This window comes from Blennius ocellaris (assembly GCF_963422515.1).
Source record: "Blennius ocellaris genome assembly, chromosome: 15".
In the NCBI taxonomy this organism is placed as follows: Eukaryota; Metazoa; Chordata; class Actinopteri; order Blenniiformes; family Blenniidae; genus Blennius; species Blennius ocellaris.
In genome coordinates, this window is record NC_137664.1 from 3179848 (window position 1) to 3201323 (window position 21476).

At 43.2% G+C, this 21476-nt stretch overlaps 3 protein-coding genes across 3 annotated transcripts in view; 1 reads left to right on the forward strand and 2 right to left on the reverse strand.

The window, feature by feature from the left end:
- LOC308140093 (uncharacterized protein) lies at positions 1-1681 on the reverse strand (the record flags this gene model as incomplete). The annotated part of the gene is made up of 2 exons (XM_080509761.1): positions 1-397; positions 1172-1681. The coding sequence occupies 2 exons, from the start codon at positions 1679-1681 to the stop codon at positions 119-121; spliced, it is 789 nt and encodes a 262-aa protein (XP_080365887.1). The 3' UTR covers positions 1-118.
- Positions 1682-5847: 4166 nt separating this feature from the next.
- Positions 5848-8890, forward strand: ptges (prostaglandin E synthase). The gene is made up of 3 exons (XM_080510542.1): positions 5848-6057; positions 6176-6258; positions 7991-8890. The coding sequence occupies exons 1-3, from the start codon at positions 5941-5943 to the stop codon at positions 8238-8240; spliced, it is 450 nt and encodes a 149-aa protein (XP_080366668.1). The 5' UTR covers positions 5848-5940; the 3' UTR covers positions 8241-8890.
- A 5622-nt stretch (positions 8891-14512) lies between these two features.
- garnl3 (GTPase activating Rap/RanGAP domain like 3) overlaps positions 14513-21476 on the reverse strand; it is a 69486-nt gene continuing 62522 nt past the window's right edge. The window contains exons 27-31 of the mRNA XM_080510144.1: positions 21305-21440; positions 19675-19734; positions 16328-16546; positions 15761-15881; positions 14513-14772 (exon numbers count right to left, since the gene is read on the reverse strand). Of these exons, the coding sequence (XP_080366270.1) occupies positions 14607-14772; positions 15761-15881; positions 16328-16546; positions 19675-19734; positions 21305-21440 (702 nt within the window). The 3' untranslated portion in view covers positions 14513-14606. The remainder of the gene's footprint in view (positions 14773-15760; positions 15882-16327; positions 16547-19674; positions 19735-21304; positions 21441-21476) is intronic.

A 21476-nucleotide genomic window follows, 5' to 3' on the forward strand; every position in this document is an offset into this window, starting at 1 on the left:
TCGACATAAAAAATACGTACATTTATTGACATAGACCTTATGAGTGCACAAATGAACTTTTTTCCTCCCCCCTCCCTCCCCCACCCCCATACTGTATTTACAATTCTGATCGCACGCTTTAAAAAACAGGCTCTACTTTAAAAGTTTCCGTCGCTTCCCCTTCGTTCTGCGGCCGCTGCTGCTGCATCATGGTGCCGAGGAGGGAGAAGCCCTCCTTGATCGTCTCTGTTATAGCGGAAATATTCTGTGCGATCTGGTCCAGCCTGGCGTTGTTGCGCCTTTCGGACTCCTCCAGAATGTCCACCATGCGCCTCTTTAGCCGGAGGTCTTCCATCGTCGCCGTGTCCGAGGGGGCTCTCCTTTTGAAGCGGTCCTTCCTGTGGCCGGACAGCTTTGTCTTTCCAACACAGAAACATGGAAAACCATTAAACCCGAACTGTACCCGACGCAAAGTAAGAATAGTACACACACACACACACACACCAAACCAGCCGTCTGCAACAGTTATGACCTAAAGAGCCTTTTGGAAATGGAAATTGAGATCTGAAATGAAGAAAATAACAGTTGTATTTATGAAGTGCCATAGCTGCAATTCAATTTTACTATCTTTTTTTATTTTTATTATTTATTTTTTGTAGCTTTAGAAGCCATTTTGAGAGATTTCTCTTTTCTTTGGTCAGGATTTTTTCCACTTTAACCATTTTATGTATCTGGGCAAGTTTAACTGCTTTAGTTATTTATAGCTACAGAGTTTCCCCAATGGTGAGAACGGTTTTATGGCTATTCTAGCATTTCCACACACCCCTTTACACCCTTTATAAAAAAACATTTTTCCTGAACAAAACTAAAGTTTAATCATTTTAATTTGACCGTTTTACTTCTTTCCCCCCCCTGTAGTTTTAGCGATTTCATTTTTTTTGTTTGTAAATACAACCAATCTATTCATTCTGTCTGTTATGCCTTATTTATCGTGGAGATCAGACCATTATTCGAACATCAGTTTGGAATGCAAACAGAAAAATAAAAATGCAAAGAGAACGTTTGTTTACACAAAAAACAATGCGAGGAGCTTCATGGCGCCGCCGCAGAGGAGCTCCAGAGCCGCAGTTTGCAGCGACACTAAATAAATAAATAAATAAAAAATATAATAAAAGCGGTAACGGACGCGTACCTGCAGTGTCTCCCTCCGCTCCCAGGTGGGGACGTCGGTACTGCCGTTATCCAGCTCCGACAGCGGCGTGGAGCTCCGGGAAGTCGTCGCCGTGCTCTCGCTGACGCCGACCTGGAGATCGGCGGTCTCGAGGCCGACACCCAGGGCGCTGGTGCCCGGCGGCGCCCTGCCCCATATCTGCTGGCAGAGCTCGTAGAAAATCAGGATGACGCGACCGTGGCCGTTGCGACGCCCGCTGCCCACCGCCTGTCTGTATTTCCCCCGGATGCCTTTGAGCTTGGAGACCACCTGGGCCTTTGTTATAACGCTCTCGTGAGGAAAGTCCTTCCCGTTTATCGCGCTGTGCGCCGGATACTGCTCCAGGTATTCGTTGTAAATGTCGGAGTACTTCGCCTGGCAGGACTCCCAGTCGATGTTCTCCTCGGACTTGATGGTCTTGTAGTCGAGAGTCACCCGTAGAAGCAGCTCAACTTCGTCGTCGGTCCACACCAACGTCCGTGTCGTCGCCATTGTTAAATGTTTGCAGCAACGGGAGGAAAGCAGCCACCGCGCATGCGCGCCAGGGCCGTGGCGAATAGCTCCCGTTGCGCATGCTCGAGGAGATGGACAATAACAACAATGGCGGACTCAGGAGTGACGTGACTCCCAGAAAGGCCATATTCCCCTGGTACTTTAATAATTTAGTCAGGAGTAATAGAAACCCGACTTCGTCGTATTCCTACACGGACTCCGTGTATTCGCCATTGTCAATGTTTATAGCTTCTTGTTCTGTGTGTGTTTTCATCACATAAACACCCAACAGCGCCACCGCGTGGCCTGGTATGCTAACGACATGGACATCGTTTTCAAAATACTGCTATGTAAACACAAAATGAAAATGCAGAAACAATCCATTGTCACATTGCCATGTACCATTAAAATCCCCTGATTCTGCTCCTGCATATAAGCATTCGCATAATGAAAGGTTTTAACTTTGATTTTTGTGATAATAAAAGCTTTAACCTGTAACTGAGAGCTACAAATGACACTTATCTAACAATTGTGAGGAGGCGTTATGTTAGAAATAGAAGCACTGTTTTAGAAAAACATTTAGATTTCGAATTGAACTTAATTTAGTTGTCCTTTAATTAAAGCTATGAGATTTTACACTAGCCTTATGTCATTGCTAGTTTATGGTTTTCATGTCTTACTTGCATTTTTTTCACTCTTTTCATGACATGTGATGTTCAAGACAACAACGTTTTGACTTCAATTGACCTTAACAAGTCAAAATGGGATTTGTAGTGTATTGATCTGATTCTTATGAACTTATCATTTCTTTTTTCAGTTATTTACCGGATTTTCAGCGAGCGCTATGAAAACCACCAAGCAGAGGAGAAGATAACTGGTACCGCACTGGATCAAAGCTCTTCATGAAGGAGGGACGCCAGAGGAGGGAGTCATCACATCAGACAGACTCTCTCTCTCTCTCAGTGGTTTTCTCGTAAAACCACGTCTGTAAATATTTACATGCCGTGTCTGGCAGCTGGGAGAGACTGAGAGCACCTTGAAGAGGAGAGACATCGGTTATGACTCCCACTTTTCTGCCTCACCCGTGCCCCCGTGCAGCCCTGAGGGAAGGGCTGATCTGAGACTGTTGTGTTTTTTCCTTTGATTGGATGAGTAGCACCACTTTTTCTTTGGAAGTACTTTTGTTTTATGCACCACCCCTTTTACCCCCCCCCCTTCTTCCTCCACTACCTTTTATAGAAGAGATTAACTCATATACATAATTCAAGGAAACACCAACTCACTGTCAAAGTGTCAAACTGTACATATGAATATTTCAAAAGTCGCATGATTCTCTATATATGTGGCACTTTTTCAGAGTGATTCATAAATGCAACACAAATTCTATACACGATGCTGGAAGTGACGTGTGAAATATGTGCCAGAACCGTACCAGTTATTAAATGTCAACTACAAATCTAATATTTTCGGAATTTCCATGCAAATAGTCAACGTTCCATTGCCTGTAAACACACTTGTCAATATGTGTCTGATTGCGTCGTCTTCCTCGGCGTAACCCGTGCCGGCGAACGAGTGAACTTCCAAGTCAGCGCGTCCAGCTGCGCGCGATCGTCATGGGCTGCGTCATGTGCTCGCAGCTGGTGGACATGTGGACCGTGAGGGTGCGCCGGACCGGCCGCAGGGCCATGGAGCTGGCCTCCTACCCGCACGTGCTCCAGGGGGGCTACCACCGGGTCACCGGCCTCCACTACATGTCCTCCTTCTCCGACGCCGAGGACTGCTGCGACGACACCAGCTCCGGCAGCTCGCTCACCCTGGACTGGCAGACGCAGGCGCCCGACGCCGACTGCCACGCGTAGTGTCGTCTGCAGTGCAAACATGTAAATAAACACCAGAGCGGGTGACGTGCGGGCCTCTTGTTTTTTTGTTTTGGGGTTGTTGTTTTTTCCCTTCAAAGTGCAGCAGTCCTATATCATACTCGAGTGAACTGAAGCGACATAAATAATAAACGGATTAATCGCGGAATATATGAAGAAATTGCATGACAGAATGCGTCGATGTAGGTCACTGAAATATTTCCTTTTGAAATACAAAATAATTATGAAAAAGTATAAATAAAGAAAACACTGAAAGCATAACACAATTGACATTATATTCTTAAAAAAAAAAAAAAAACATCCATAATGAATGCAATATTTCAAACAATGGGTAATTCTGGTCCGTTTTTCATTGTCACCAGCGTAGAGATAATTAGAAATGGCATTGTAATGTACAGCAGAAACAGAGTAGGACCCAGCACGGATCCCTGAGGTACCCCACGAGGAAGGATTGCTGTATCACACGTTATTCTTCAGTTACAAAAGGATGTAGAACATTTTAAAATGACACAAATCCTTTAGCCTGGTAATCAGGATCCTGGGGTTGATAGTGTAAATTACTTTTTAGGATGTTGTTCTGTCTCACTTCTCGGATTCTTTTAGTGGATATTTACATACATAAAACACAAATGTGGCTTGTCGTACCGTGAAAATATACTGAAGGATTCACAGTGATTACTAGTGAATCCCTCACAGGCTTTACTTTCATATTGGCTGGATTTGCTTCTGCTCGCTTGTTGTATCACGTAAGTACAAGCAGGTAACGCAAAGATGTTAATATTTGAGGCATCTCAGAAAACATTAAAGTCCATTCTCCACTTACAGCGGGTCCTTTGGTCAAATATTGTACGAAATCATCATGTGTGATTGTAAATTTTGTCCGTGATGTCAGATTTTAAAAGCAGGAAAGTGTGACGATGCTGGAGAAAGTCCATCCGAACCAGTGAATGTGCTCAACTTCCCGCCAGAAGAGCTTTCATAATGCTGTGAAGTCTTTCATGATGACAGATTGTTGAGTAACCAGGCGCCTCAGTCACGGAGCCGCAAGAATCCACATGAACAATTTTTGTCTTGTTTTGCAACCAACTTCATAAACTGGTATTTTGCCATAATGACGATGATCCAGGAGCGAGAAAGAAGTGAATCTGTGTCAGATTTGTCAAAAGTAGTGCATTTTTTTTTTTTTTTTTTTTTACACAAAACACGTGGTTGGTTCTGAAGGAAGTTACACAAGCAGCTGATTTTTTTTTTTAAAGAAAAAGGAAATGAAACATTAACCCTTTGAAAATCTATTTCTATCAGCTGGAGTTCAAGTATTATACCAAAAATAAAAGGAGAAGATTTCAGCAATGTACTAATTTGGTCAGTTTTGTATTTGTATTTGGAGCATGTTTGATATATTCTTCTCATTTTTGTGCTTGATGATAAAATCACTGTATTCTTACATGATTAGGGAATTGTTTTATACTGTTTTTGGTAGACTTTGTTGTTTCTCTCACTCGTTTTTAAAGTAATGTGAAGAGGAAGTGTAGTACAAGACGATCTTTGGCACTATTAGTATGCAATGTAAGAATTCAAGCTCCTTTAAATAACATTTCTGCGTGTAAAAATCTGTTTCTGCCTGATGATGGTGTAGTAACTGTGCAGTTTGTTGGGGGGGGGGGGGGTGCATTGGTAAATTAAAAAGAACGAAAAGCACAAACGTGATGGAATCTGTTCGTTGTAGTTTGGGTTTTTGCACATGCGCAGAATGCTACTGTCGTGCTCAGTCAGAAAAGTTACGTTGCTGGCGCGTCTCAAAAATGACGGAGCGTTGTCATGTAAACAAACGGCCTAAACAAAATGAAAGGTGATGATTTTCACAGAAAAATGGGCCTGAGTTAAGATACATTCAGTGAGTATTTGTTTCCTCACCCTCGAATAATGTCTCATATTTTAATCCATGAACTCTTCACACCCTGGATCAGCCCCCCTGCACGTCAATATCCTGGAAAGATCTTGACTTTCTGGCTGCATTAAACTGATTTCATTTTGAATAGTGATGGGAAAATCTGATTTTTCTGATCGGCATCATAAAAAAAGGTAAAAGAAATAACACACACCCTCGTTTTATAACAAAACGAGGGTGTGCCAGGTGATCTTACGTTTTAGTCTGGGATTTGTGGGCTCATGAATGAAACATTTCCGCTTGGCTCCGGGCCTGCCATCAAGTCTGGGAGTGGGTGGAGGCTCCCGACGCATAAGAAAAGCGGCCCCTCGGGCTCCAACTCTCACTCTCAGCAAAGCAGCAGCTTTTTACGCAGCGCTTTTTTTTGGTTTGTTTTACGCACCGGCGTCGGAGCTCCGGTTTGATTCCCTCCGCGGAAACTGTGAAGGTCGCAAATGGCAGTCATGATAAGGAACGAGGTTTTCTCCTGCTTTGTTTTCTACGGTGTGCTCCTCGTCGTCAAGATGTACATTGTGGCCATTATAACGGGACAAGTGCGGCTGCGTAAAAAGGTGAGCGAGCCATTTCGGAAGAATTACGCACCGGAGCGCGTTTGAGCTCAATATAAGAGTTGATAGAATTAATTTCACCTCTTGCATTTTTTTTGTCCCCCCCCCCCACCCAAAAAAGGCTTTTGCCAACCCCGAGGACGCGCTGAGACATGGAGGTTTACAATATCACAGAGATGATTCGTATGTGGAAAGATGCCGGAGGTGAGAAACCCACTGGAACTGCCACAACACGCTTTTACAACGCACGGCTTGTGAAAAAGAAAAAGATAAAAAAAGAAAAATCCAGAAAGTATCCAGCTGTTTTTGGCTGCTTTAGTGCATTTTGCACAATAAAAACAAAACCCAACTTGCTTATATTCGCTGCAGAGTGATCACTCCCAGTTTCCACTCATGCCGTTTCATTTAGAAGAAACTCTCCAAAAGACTTGATGTGTTGTTGTTTTTTCTTCCCTCCATTGGCTGAAGTTGGCAGAAGCGTCTGACTGCTGTGTTTTAACATGTCGGTGATAGAAGAGGAGAGAGCAGATGTGGGTTTTTTTTCTGCGATTCAACAAGTTCTGTACTTGTTTTTCACACTGTCTTCTATTGGTCCTGAACTGTCCATGAACTTATCGAGAGACAACTTTTCACAGGAAAGTGTGTAAACCCTCCCCCCAATCTGGCATTTCGGTTATGTTTATGGTTTAAACTAAACATGTAAACCAGGGGCGGTGAAAGAAGTTACACCCAGGAGTGATAAAACTGAAGGCTGCCACTGTGTTGAATTTAATAAACATCCAGTTAGTGTATTTGGTTCTTCTGCTTTTATTGGTTAAGTGAAATGTTTCATTAAGTTGGACGTGATTTATCTATTCACTGTACATTATCACATAGCATTAAAGAGGAAAACCTCTGGAGATGTTCGCAAAACAAATTCAGAGACAAATTTAATCCAATTCCATATTTTCTAATCAAACTACTGGGAAGTTTGACTTTTTATAGTTGGCATCTTTTACACAGATCATCTTCAATCTAATAACAACCCGGAGTGTATAAGTACTATATTTTTCCCCAAAATGCAAAACAAAAGTGTCTTAACTGGATAAATATAACGCAAGAAGTCATCGAATGGCAACAAAGTCGATTCAAAAGAGGCACAAAATAAAGAAACAACAAAAACATACAGAAATGTTCATAAAGTGCAATAAAGTAGACATCAGAAAAGTACGATATTGTAATGAAACGCCTAAAAAGAAGCACTTTACTAGATTTTAATATAATTTTTTCATAAAATGACCGTTTCCTCTTTGAAAGTTAACAGAACTTTTTCCAAAAGGTGCAATTAATTGATTAAAACATATCCATAAATACAAAATAAATCGGGCACATGATCCCAGAAATGCTCAAGAAAAAAAAGAATAAAAAATGTCTTCAAATCATCATTAACGACCACAAAATGCTGAACAATGCCTGTTGTATTAAACTTAATGTGTTTTCTGTTTGCAAACGAAAAGGGAGGCGGCTTCCCATAGTGATTGACTTGGAGCACATTGCAGGAGGAGGTGTTAATAGACAAATGGTTTGTTTTTTTTGTAAGCACTGTTTGGCTAAGATTTTCCAGATTTTCTGCACAATGTTAGAAGTTTTTTGTTTTTTTTTAAAGGTGGGTGGAGAGGAAGCAGGAAAGTGGTTCAGATGATTCACTGCCTGTTGAAGTTTATTTTCTTTTCTTTTTTTAAAAAGTTAAAAACACAATCCACAATGTTTCACATGCCCGGATTCTCCAGAATTTTTCCACTAGAATCTCCGAGTCAGCGATTGTTGAGTCACCGATTCTGAAGCGCCGTACTGTCAATACTTGTGTCATCGCCGCTGAGTCACCAGAAAAATTGCGCACTTTTTGAAGACGCGTCAGCATTTTCATCTGGAATTTCTGCCTCTGTGCTTCCCGCAGGGCCCACATCAACGACATGGAGAACATCCTGCCCTTCCTCTTCATCGGGGCCGTCTACTCCTTGATCGGGCCCTCGCTGTCCGTGGCCCGCTTCCACTTCCTGGTCTTCTTCCTGGCCCGGATGCTGCACACCGCCGCCTACTTGCTGGCCCTGCGGGCGCCGACCCGCTCGCTGGCCTACACCGTCGCGCAGATCCCCTGCGTCTCCATGGCGCTGCAGGTCCTGGTGGCGGTGGCGGCGTACGCCTAAAAGGGACGTCGGCCCGAGAGCAGAGAGACTGGTGCTGGGGTTCATCCGAACGGGGATCTGGACCCTCTCGATAAAGGCAGGAATGTCAGAGTGCAATATAGAGATATCATATAGACGTGCTGGGTTCTGCAAGATTCAGTCAGAATTTGTATTTTTTTTTATATTTACAAAAAGCTCAAATGTGACTTTTTTTTTTTTTTTTTTTTGAAGTTGCCACACACTGTGTGTAAAATGCAAAATGAAGGTTGTTTTGACAGGAGCATTGTTGGTATTGGAGCCTCGCCGGGCCGGAGGGGGGAGAGACAGCTGGAGAACATTTTAAAGCTCCTGCCACTATGGAAGATTTCCACCAGCACTGCACTGCATGTTTACACTCCACACAGACCAGAACCCCCCCCCCCCCTTGTTTCCTCACTGTGGATTCATCTTTTTCCTGTGCAGATTTGACGCCTGCTTTTAAGCGGCGATGGAAAGAGATGACGCTACCTCAAGAGAGAGAGACGAAGGGAAACCCATTTTCGATGTCGTGAGTCAATCTGTGAAAAACACATTTCAACACTACTTTAACTTTCTTTTCATTGTTGTACTGATAATTTATTATTCGGTTTAATGTATACGCTCATGGTTTTATTTTTGTTGTTGCTCACATTGCAAAATAAAACAACCTGCAATCAAACGGGTCTCTTGTGTCTGAGTTAAATGGTCTGTTCTGTTGTTCGGGAGGGAGGGGGGGATGGGGGGGGGGGGGGGGGTGGAGGGGGGTGGGGGATGGGGGGGTGGAGGGGGGTGGAGGGGCCCGCTTTGTGTGCAGGAGTGAAACGATCCAGAACTTGCAGGGCAAACTTCCAGCATTCCTTCACCTATTATGTAAGATTCACTGTCCGGCCCCTCAGGGGGTTGTCGGGGGGGGAGGGGGGGTTCAAACAGGCGTTTTTTTTGTTTTGTTTAGTTTTTTTTACAGTGAGAATCCTGCTCGGCCGTGCATTTCCAGCACGTGACCTCTGGGCCATTTCTTTTCCTCACGTGGAGACGTGGAGATTCTATTTCCCATCATACTGTAAACCCGGTAATCCCCCACTTTTCTTTTCCCCACAAGCAGCGGCGATGACTCAGCTGGAGCCCGCGGAGCTGGAATGTGCTGCGATTATGGACTTTTAGTGTTTGAAGAAGAAGAAGAAGAAGAAGAAGAAGAAGAAGACGTGAAGGTGGGAGGATTGGATAATCCTTTTGTTTTGAGTGACTGAGCATCGACAATACATATAATCTGGGTGAAACATAAAGCCGTCCTGTCTGTGTGTCATCGTTGTGGTCGTCTAGAACACTCCTTTATTTCCGCCCCCCTGGGGGGGGCTTAGTGAGAAACGAGCGTCCTGACCTGCGGCCTTCGTTTCCCAGTTTTCACACGGGAGTAAAATCTTCTTCTCTTTGTGTGTTTGAGGTATTTTGTTGTGCAGATCAGCTCAAATTCCCTGTCAGGTGATCAGTTTTAAATGACTGGTTCCTCTGAGTTTGGAGACTCAACTTGAAGGAGACTGGATGTCTCTTGTTTGGTGATTTGGTCAAACATCTACGTGTATCGCCCCCTCGTGGCCGCGCAGAGAATGCACCACCACGTCTGAGCTCTTCATAACGGCAGGAAAGGTGGTACTTAACTTTATCTGGCTTTGAACTTGAGTTTCTCTTTGATTGCAGGAAATGACATTTGATTACAGAGGCAGACGTTCCTGTAATGACATTTAATCAGAGCGATCCATGCGTCTTTATGTGCCCTAAACAGATTTATATTTTCTGTTGCTATGCCAGAAAAAACCCCAAAAAAACCCATTTGAGTTGATAACACACACTGGAAGTAACAAAGTTTCTTCTCAAGATAGTTTTTGGACGTTTCTCATTACCTGTTTACTAATTTGCTTAAACTGATTTATTACCTAAAGATTCATGAATATTTACATACAAAACAGATTTCACCCCTGACGATGCTCGTAACATGTGGCGACAACAAGACTTGAAAGTTTGTTGACGACACTCAGAGATAATTTTGTTTATATTCTATTTCTAGATTTCATATCATAGGGGCTGCATTCAGAATCTGCTGTGTCTGTGTGAGCTGGACTGGCTCCGCCCACACACGCCCATCTTAGGAAGAGGAGGAAGTACCCCCCCCCCAATAATGCTATATAGGTTTTTTATTCCCCCTGATTGGCTGATATGAGCCCTTTAAACCTCAGAAAAACAAATAACTAAGCGTTGGAGGTAGACTCAAGAGTCAGCTGCCCTACGAGTTAAAAAAAAAAAAAAAAAGTATCTGGATGACTTGGGTAAAACAGAAAAGGCCAGGTTAGAGGGTGTTACTCCCCACCATGGTCTCTCTTCCCCACAGCCACGAAGCACAGGTTTTGAAATAATTAAAAGAGGGGCAGTAGTCAAGGCAACAAACACAAATTCAGGCGCCGAAGCTACATATCGAGAGAAAAAAACTGGAATTTTCTACATCGGGGGAAAAAAAACAACAAAACATGACAGGGTTCTCACATTCTGCAAGAACTGCTCACATGCTCTCTATAGAGCGGTAGACAAAAATCAAAACTGCTTGTGTCTCGGTAATCAACCACAACATATCTATCACACACACACACACACACACACACTAAACAGGTGAAGTCCCTCTGTCTCCCAGTGCAGCCAATCAGAGGTCTTCTCGCTGCAGGCTCAGGTGAGCTCCACCTGGCCTGCATCAGTCAATCACACGCTTTCTCAGGCCACGTTTACACGGACTGGGTATTTGAAAAAAAAACACCAAAAAACGGTGATATTACACATAAACACAACTGCGACTCACCACAAACGACGATTCCTGAAAACTCAGGCCACAGTGAGAGATCTGGATCAAATCGGCTTCTGTTCTGTGGCTGAAGGAAGGAAGGGGGTTATTCTGATTGGCTGTCATGGCTTCACGCTTCGTGCTACACTGCCCCCTACAGGTTTGGAATGCTCATTGCAGCTCTGAACCAGCTGGATGTACTGTATCCTCCCTGTATGACCTCTAAAGGCAGAGGTGAACGTGTAAACGTGGCCACACACACACACACACACACACACACACACACACACACACACACACACACACACACACACACAACGTCGGGTCTACATTAGAACCCATTTAGGTTTTGTTTTTTTTATTTGATCTTTTTTTCAGTATCTTAGCAAAAAAAACCAACAAAAAAAAAGTTCCTCGGGTCAATTTGAGTTCTCAGAGTTCAGTAAATCCACTTTGCCGAATGGGAGCCTGGGTATTTTGTCCCATTTTGTGTCGCGGGTTGAATTCTCCGATTAGTGAAAAACAAACAAAGAGATGTGAGCCGGTTCACCGCGGTCCCACCCCCACCCCCACCACCCGAGGGCAGATTCCTTCCAACCGACAAAGCAAAGAATTCTGCGAACAATAAAATAGTCCCCCGAGGCGTCTCCGTCCCACATTGCGGACCTGCTGACCGGACAGGAAGCCGTCTGGCACCGTGGGTCATCGTGGACACGGCCGCCGACCTCCAAAAGTTTGGTCAGCTTTATAAATATTGTATATTTACATAAGAACTATATCATATTGTCTTTATAGAAAAAAATGAACCTGGAAGTCAAAAGTGTATTTGACTGTTGGAGTGAATTTTATCCTAATTATTTGTATGTAAATTGTTAATATTGACCTATTTGACAGGTGTATTCTGTCACGTTGGTTACGTGAGTGTGTTGAATGTTGCTGCATCTGTAAGCAGTGGAAAACCTCAATTTCCTCTGGTATCGATGCAATACATCTTTCCCTTTAATACACTTCAATAGACTTTTATGAGGCGTCACACTTTTATAACCCTTCGTTTTATGGGCTTGCTATTATATCTTTAATTTAATGTTTCGTTGCACGGTGGAGCCGCGGTGTCCGTGTATTGAAAATCTATTTAAGATCACTTTTATTTATTTGTCGTGTTCCTCATAGTCTATTTTTATCGCCTCCTTATTTTTTGCAGTGTTTGGAGTACCGTATTACTATTTTTACGTGGACATGAAACGACACATTTTAAAACACAAAACTTGCAAATCTTAATCAATATGATATACATGTATAAATACACAAAGAAAAATCAAATTTCATAAATATTTATTACATATCAATGAACATAATCAACTACTTTCACAGCAGTGGTCTACAGCACTTGTTTAAAATAACTGTTCAAATAATAATAATATTAATAATAATAATAATAATAATAATAATATAGTTCAGTTTCATTTGAGGCCACATTTGATACACAAACATTTACAAGTAGTACTTGGCATTAAAAACGATGGCGATACAATATTTTAAGACACTTGGTGTTTTTTTTGTAATTTTTTTTTTCCATTTTGATATCACAGAGAGGTTCAGCAACAGTCTAAACAGTAAATATAGATTTAAATACAAAAAAAAAATCAAAATCAAAAGAAACAAAATATAAACCATGGAAAAATGCCAAGAGGGGAGGTAGAAAAAAAAGAGAAGAAGAAGCAGAGTTTCTCCCTCCACCATTCAGAGAAAGAAACATGGGAAAAAAGCATCTTTGTAAAAAAAAAAAAACCAAAACATTTTTCCTCCGTCTTTCCCTTTTGTCTGAGTTGAGTTCTGGTGTAGTGGAGGCAGGAGGATGAACAGAAGAGAGAGAGAGAGAGAGAGAGAGAGAGAGAGAGAGAGAGAGAGAAGCATGTGGGAAGAAGAAAAGGGAGGAAGAGGAGGCTCATGCAAAGAGTCAAAGGCTGCAGGTTTGTGAAGCCACCACCGGGGGGCGCTCTTATAGCCGCACCAGCATAAAACCACCTGAAGCGCTTGACACTGATATTTCCACGTTTCATTATCGGGTTTGTGTTCACTCTGGTGCACAGGAGGACTTTTGGATCATATTTTGTTGGATTAATGTAAAAACAAAAACAAAAAAAAGCCTAATTAACCAGTAAAATTTCAACCTATAACCAATGACACCTTTAAAACTTAATGTTCACTTCGTAGGAGAAACTTGTGACAGTCCTGAGCTCCTGCAGCAGACAAACCAGGATCTGTAGATTCTTTATTTGAACTTACTTGGAAAAAGAAAATTGCATAAATGTAATTTTGACACCATGTAAAATCCCCCTGAGCCAGATTCAAGTGTGGCAGTTTTGGGCCACAGGTCATACGTTTGACCCTTTTTTTCTTTTTACATCTGTCACTGAAGGAAACGCTTTTATTCATAGTGCAAATGTGTTTTTAATCAAAGTTTTTAAGCGAAGATTAACCATGTGAGACGGGTTGTTTGGTTTTTTTCCTGTTAAAAGCTTAATTATGGCCCTTAATCACGTGATATGACATACAAAAGCTCTATTTTCGGTCATTTTCTACCTCCTTGGTTCACTTTTCTACTTTCCAGATACAAGCCAAACTTATTTTACAATTTAAAGTTCTTTTTTTTTGCATATATCCCAATCTGCAATTTGAACTCCCGATTTTGTGGCTTTTGCTCGCAGCCATTCCCCACTGCGCTGACGTTTCTCGTGGCTGCCGTGCGGGAGATGGAGGGCCCCCGGCGGGCGGATTCGCTCAAACGCGTGAGTTTCGCCGTCGTTAAACCCGTAGTTGAATCGAACCCGGACTACAATCGCGGCTGCTACTTGTCGGACACCGGGACCCGGTTGGCCGTTAAAGAGGTTTGGTTGGATGGAGGAAATGCTGGGAAAATGGCACTTGTGGGAGACTTTTAGCCTCCAGCCCTGTCTGCCTGTTTGCTTGTGAGTAAAGAGAGAGAGAGAGAGAGAGAGAGAGAGAAAGAGAGAAAGAGAGAGAGAGTAAAACATCGTTTCCTCTACTAAATATGGGAATAAAATCGGTTTTTTTTCCTTCTTCTTCTTCAATAATATATCTATAAATATGCATCACGAGCCAGGGAGGTCGCCTGCAGTGTCTAGGTATGAACAGATGTACACATACATATGCAATAATCATACAACATCTGAGAGTGATTGGAAACAATCACGTTAATATACGACACGTGTCGGACGGGAAGGCGGCTTCGGAGGGGTGGGGGGGGGGGAGGGGACGGGGGTGGGGGGTGGTGGTGGGCGTGGTTTACATTCACCGCGTGGAACTGGGATGAACTTTTCAACGTCTCGCACGACCTCGTCTGCCTCTTTGGGTTACTCAGACACACACACACACACACAAGATAGAAACGGAACAAACGATAAAACCAAAACCAAAAAAAACCCCAAAACAAAACAAAAAAAGTGGAACGAAAGCAAACGACAGAGAAGCGGCGGGAGTACAGGAGTGGGCGGGGCCAAGAGAAGTGCACACTGGGATTGTCATCACTTTAGGTCCAGGACGTCTTCCTCGAAGGACGTGGAGAGTCCGAAGGCGCTGGCCAGGGCCGGACTCTCGGCACACAGCGCCACCTTCTCCGGCTCGGCCTCCGAGGCGGAGGCGCAGTGCAGCTGGATGTCCAGTTCCGCCTCGGACGACTCGGAAAGCAACCTGCCGCACACGGAAAGGACGACCTCAGACGCCGACAACAATCAAAACTCTTTCATTAGAGTGTCGGGAACCGGTGAGTCGTTTGTTGTTTGAATTACCATGAGAAACGCCTTTGAAACGGCGCTTCTGGCTAAAATGTCCCTTGTGTGCAATTCCACTGACATCCAGCAGATGGCGATGTCGTAAAAGGAATCCGACGCAATGAAGCAAAGTGAAAAACAGAAACTTGGATGTTTTTTGTTTTGGCCTTTTTGTAAAAACGTTATGTTTATGGAGAATATTTTGGTTGAAAGGGAGAAACATTATTGGAAAATGAATCTTGAAAATTTGGAAAAGCAGTCACTTAGACAATAAACATACCATATCAATAAAAAAGTCAGTATCTGTATTTGCTATTAAAATTTAAAAAAAAGTTTGTTTCCTGTCATGTTTAATTGTATTTAAATGGGAAAAAATGGGTTAAGTCTTAACTACTCAAATCTACAAGCTGAGTAAACATATTATTAACTAACATTATTAACACATTTTATTGCAATGTTTTACAATTGCATCGTTTTTTGAATTATTAGTTCAAACATTACACTCCATAATTTGAACTGAAAAAAATACAACTTGCACAAATAAATAAATTGTATTGATGCCCAGCACTTGTTTTGTTTTTTTCCTCCCCCCCCCCCCCCCCCAAGTTAATTTAAATGGGAAAATTCAACTGAATTTATGTATCTGACATCTGATTAACTAAAAAAAGAAAAGAAGAAAGATGTTAAAAGTTGCGTGAAGAACTCAGTTTCACTTTAAATTTAGTTTCCAATGTATTTATGGCACATTTCATGTACATATAACAGATGCTATTTGTGTTGCAGTGTGTTTTGTACACAGGTCTATTTTGCCCCGTGTCAGAGCTGCGGTATTATATCATATACTCGCTTTCTTTCCACGTTCTTTAAAAGGTGGATTGAATTCCTGTTGCTGAGCGCGTCCGTCTCACCCGTCGCTGTTTGTGGACGTCAGCGCTCGTCCTTTAAGCTCCTCCTCGGTGTTCTTCTTGCTCATCTTCCTGTGTTTCACCGATCCACTGTCGGGTTTCCCACTCGGCTCCTCCGTGAGACCTTCATGCAGACGTTTAATATCAGGGAAGAAACTTTTATACGGCCGTCATGAAAAATCACATTTTAATCTACTGATTTTTTTTTTGTGTGTATATTGTAAACATTTATAACACTGTGTAAAGAAAGGTAATAAGGGGCAGATATAATAAGAGTAATCGTCTCTTCTGGGTCACTAAGACTGTTTACTGTTACTTTTGAATGAATTCAGGGACTATAAACCAAATTAAAATTGAAATATGAAGAGAAACACACATTGTGGGGATGTTGACAGAAAAACAAATGTCAAAATATCCAGGATTTTACATGAATTCCAAAAAAGCAAACAGACAAACTAGATTCCTTTTGGACAAAGACCAAAGATCCTGGAAACGAGTCGCCTTATTGGGCGCGGAAAAACCCCCCAACCCCAAACAAAAACAAAACAAGGTTTCCCCGGGACTTTTTACCCAGCAGCTCCTTCCTGGTGCGGCTGGCGATCTCCTTGATCTCCATGCGGGACAAGGAGAGCGAGTGCGTGGCGGAGACGAGCGGCGTCGGGGCCGCCATGGCGGGGGCCGGCGTCGTCAGCACCTTGTTGACCAGCGGCGACTTCAGCGGGCGCTCGATGCTGCGGCCCACCAGGTTACACAGCGGGATCTTGAAGATGTGCTTACATGCCGCTTCGCCTGGGAACGAGGAGGAGGAGGAGGAGGAGGAGGAGGAGGAAGCAGTGAGGAACCAGGGACGTAAAGACAGACAACAAGAGCAGGCATGAAGCAGAAGTTGAAAAAAAAGGTATAAAAAAAAGCAAAGACGCATATAAAAGGAGACGAACGTGTGTCAGATCATGAAATATGGATGAAATGAAATGCCCGAAGCGCTACCATGCCTTTATTTATTTATTTTTTTTGCAAGTTTTAGCTCATTACCAACAAAAGGTTATATATATTTAACGCGTGCCGAGTCTTTTCACACCTTGAACGCGTTTTATTTTTAGTCGGTTTTGCGCGGCGTGACATTAAAGTCGCAGGAGTTGGAGCCTGGTACTTAATAATTTAACGCTGGAATCCGAACGGAAGACTAATACAAGTGCGAGGATGTTGAAGCTGTTACCCGCCATTCGGCTTCTTTTATACATTTTTCATAGTTACGTTGAAACTATAAAAAAAAAAAAAAAAAAAAAAATCGACAGTATTTTCACTGCAATGTGTAAAATCTGTATTTTATTCAGCCATTACTTGGTTGTGACAAACACTATTGCTACTGCACCACCTTTAAAAAACATTTTTTTAAATGTTTATTTCTGTGGGGGACAGTATACGTGATGAAAATGTCAATAATTTTGGGATTACGATGGAAAATCTTAAAATTAAGTACATTTAAGTACCTTCTGGTGCAAAATACAGGGGAAAAAGCCTAAAAAGACTTCTTGTATTGTTGAATTATTCACGTTTTTACAAGCATGGCTTTCAGGCTACTGCTGGTGTTGGAAAAAAAAAAAATCTATGTTTTATTTAAAATTTTCTTTAAGAGTTGGCGGCCGGATTAGAGCTCCTTCCAGGCTGGTTTTGGTCCACGGGCCTTATGTTTGACACCATTGATGTAAATTGAGCTATACAAGATATTAACGTCAGTCCAAATTTTTTAATTTCAAAAAATACATCAAGAATTATTTTTTTTTTTTTTTGCACCATGATGCATTCGAGACTTGCTCTCCTGCACCATACAGGCAGATAAACAAACCTTAAACCAAAACTTAAAAATAAGGATGAAAATGGTTGTTAAAGATTTTAAAAAAATAAACATTAAAAGCTTTTTTTGAATAATCCAAACTAAATTCCACTTTTTTTAAATCAAATAATGATAAAAGCATACAGCCAAATCCGATTTTCAGTGAGAAAGATTAGAAAAATGTAACTTTCATTAACTACAATAAAAAAAAAAATTGTATTCAATATATTTTTACAGAAAAACGTCACTTAATTGACTTTTTTTTTCAAAAACTGCAGAAAGATCTGAGCCTGTTTAATTGAGGATAAAAGTCCAATAACTGACAGGGACTAAATTCTTATAATAACTTCATCTGGCGCGAAATACAATCATCAATTTACCTGCTGAAGTCAATTATCAGATTTTTCAAAACATCTGGTCTTTTTGTCGATAGTCTTCATTGTGTGGACGGTTTTATTTGCACTAACGTAAAAATGTAAATACAAGAGATTAACGGGTATAAGGTTGAACGCAAAGGCGTCTTTATCCAATCTTGGTTGGTGAGAGTATTTTTATGTGTGCACGTAAATAATTTCAATGTTTAGTTTTTTTTCCCTCCCAGCTGAAAAACTTGACATTTGTTAATGTTCGAGGATATTTTGTCCTAATTTACCATCATGGTATGCTAATGCTACGTCGTTTAATGAAGAATCTTCGTCTTAAATGTGAAAACTGGCCTTGATTGAAACCCAAACTAAACTCCGGTTTAAGTTTCTCCAACAGAATCACACTTTTATAATGAAATGAAGCCACTCTGAAGTGATTAATAGCCTCATTTATGGAAACAATCCTCCACGTAGAAATTAATTATCCTTACACCACAGAGTTAATGCAACATAACTCTGCGGCGGTTATTTGCAGCGGATGATTTATCACCGAGGAAAGACGATAGAGATGTGAAATGGAGGCTCGTGAGTGTTTCAAAATGAGCCAGCCCGCCTTCGCGGAGCCGCCGGCGTCCGATCGCGCCACCGGGGGGCGGCGTTGGGCTCCGTCGAGGCCCGTAATAACGCGGGGCGAGAAGGAATCAAAGCGGAAGCCGGGCTGCACGGGAAGAGGGACTGACTCATTGGAAATGTCAGCAGGTGAGTGGAGAGTAAAGAGAAGGGAAGTGGGGAGAGGAGAAAAAAAAAGAGTCTACTGCCGATGTTAGTGCCGCTACAGTCACGTACCTGTACCGTCACAGAGAAAACCAAAACAACCAAGCATGCAGTTTGTTTTGAATATACAATCATTGATTGATATATTCCACATGCACGTCTGGACCAGGAGGAAGTGTGTCACTCGATCGAGGCGCTAGTCGAAGACAAGCCGCGGCTTTTTTTTGGCTGGGGGTTTGAGGATCCGATCGCCAGCGGCACCTCGTTCACGTTGCTCGATGCGATTACATCACATGAAAACCTCCCCGAGGAGCAGATGTATACGGCGGGCAGTTAGACGATGGGATTTTTGTCAGCAGCCCTTCAACCTCACTCTACCCCCCCCTCCGCCACCCCCCTTCATTTCTTCATCCCTCCCCCCTCTTCATCCTCCCACCATCAGACTGTGGCGCCGCTGTTTGGACCACCACTTTGGATCGAAGAGAGGAGCTGACAAAAGTCTCCATGGCGACAGTGCAATCTGTAAATCATGCTGCGGCAGACGTGTCTCCCCCCCCCCCGCTACCCCCTCCATCCCCACAACCACCACCTCCACCACGGCTCGTACACAGACCCTCCCCTTCCTTGCACACTTGTGCACCTCCTCCTCCTCCTCCTCCTCCTTTAGACTGACTATCATTTATTTTTTTTTTTTAAACTTTGCACCTTTTCCCTGATTTTCAAGTTTTAATTAGTTGGGATGGGGGAGGGTGGAGGAGGAGGAGGTGGTGGTGGTGGGGGCGGTTATGGGGGGGAAGACATAATGTTCACTTAACATTCAACCAGCGTTCAAGTCAACATGCCGCCTTGGAGCAGACAGGGTGAAACACTCTGAGGAGCACGTGCGTGTTAGTGGGGGCATTTTAATGGAGCGGGGGGGGGGGGGGGGCAGAGTCCCGCAGTACCTTCGGCATCCTTAGACATGTACAGGGAAAGCTTGGTACCATAGGGGATCCGTATAGAATCTGAACCAGGGATGAAGAAGAGAGAGAGGGGAGGGGGGGGGGGGTGGTTACACCGACTCGACACACACACACACACACACTCAGTCACACAGCAGCAGGTCCTCCGTTTGGCAGAGTTATGTGCACAAAACAAAGGGGAGAGAAAATGAGAATCCCTCACGAGAGCGTATGATTACCTGAGGCAGCCTAAAAGCATAAATCCCGTCCTCGGGGCTAATTGCAGCAGCGTCAGCCCAGAACCTTCCTCCCCGTTAGTGTTAATGGGACCTGTAAATACTCACCCCCCCCCCCCTCTCAGGAGGGAGGACTGGCGGGACGCTGCTGCTGCTGCTGCTGCAGGTCGCACACGAGCGTTTTAACAACAAGCTTTGTTCATCTCTGCGGTCTTGAGAAATACATGCCAAGGATGGGGAGCTGAGATCACCGCCGTCCATCAGTCTCTTGACTCTCAATGAATACAAAAAAAAACAAAAAAAAAAAAACCAACAACCCCTGGGTGTTATTAGCAGCTGGTTCATTCCAGAGGAGGTCAGGAACGGGGTGATGGGAGACTAAATGTACAATAAAAGAAGGAGGGGATGATGAATGCGGGCTTGATGGTTCATATTGATCCTCAATCATCCTTGAAGGTGTTCTCCCCCCCCGAGGACACTTGAATAGAGGAAGGGGGGGAGGGGTGAGGGGGGGGGGTGTAAACAGCACGGTACCTGTTTAGTAATGTGCTGTTTTTGTATAAATTCAGTGCATCATCATGACGCCGTGACGCGTTTTGGTCCCCGTGAGCGCGGATTCATTCCGAACTGGATTTCGAAATTTTTTGTCGACGTCAAGTCAATAAAATATCGGATGGAAATCACTCTGCAGACACTTTTAAGGGCTTTTTTTTCCTTTTGTGTGTGTGTGTGTGTGTGTGTGTGTGCACCCTGGAGAGGTCCATCATAGGACAAACACACACACTCACAGCTGAAGAATAGAGTACCCAGAGAGAACACACACACACACACACACACACACACACACACACACACACACACACACACACACACACACACACACACACACACACACACACACACACACACACACACACACACACACACACACACACACACACACACACGTATAGAGAACATGCAAACCACACACTGAAAATCTGATCTTAAATTGAAATAAAACGAAGGTGGTATTTCTATTTATCGTTTGGAAAACTGCATTAATGCGAGTAGGTCGTGACCTCCAAGATAATAAGCTGCAATCTATGTAGGCTATCATTTGAAAAATGGACACAATGGATAGCCAGCGATGCCATTAGTCTAAGCACAGTGAGAAAAGGTGAAGTAATACTCATGAGGGACATAAACGCAATTAAATATCTTCCGGTGAAACAAAAAGGCAAAAAAAAAAAACTGTATTGAACTGTGGGATTCTGCTGAGACAGGTTTATGTAAATGTACAGCTCGGGGGGGTTTAGGAGAGAGTCCAAAGTCAAGTAGGTCTGTGGGACATTAAACAACATTGAAACTGCATTACGAAACATCCCCACGGTGTGATTCCCCGTGTCGGTTCTTACCGTCCCCGAGCGGCGACGGGAACACGGGCATCTCGTAGCCGGTGGGCGTTTGAGGGGAACTCTGGGAACTGGTGTCCCTGGAGCTGCAGTTGGAGGCTGAGCTCACCGGAGCCGAGGACACGAAGTAAATGTCCGACTGCGGGGAGGAGAAACAGAGGCGACGTGACGAAGG

What these genes read in the sequence shown, in the direction of transcription:
- ptges (XM_080510542.1), top strand. Translation starts at nt 5,941, where the DNA reads ATGGCAGTCATGATAAGGAACGAGGTTTTCTCCTGCTTTGTTTTCTAC. An exon ending in AAGTGCGGCTGCGTAAAAAG is followed by an intron (nt 6,058 to 6,175) that starts GTGAGCGAGCCA and finishes CACCCAAAAAAG; the next exon opens with GCTTTTGCCAACCCCGAGGA. An exon ending in TATGTGGAAAGATGCCGGAG is followed by an intron (nt 6,259 to 7,990) that starts GTGAGAAACCCA and finishes TGCTTCCCGCAG; the next exon opens with GGCCCACATCAACGACATGG.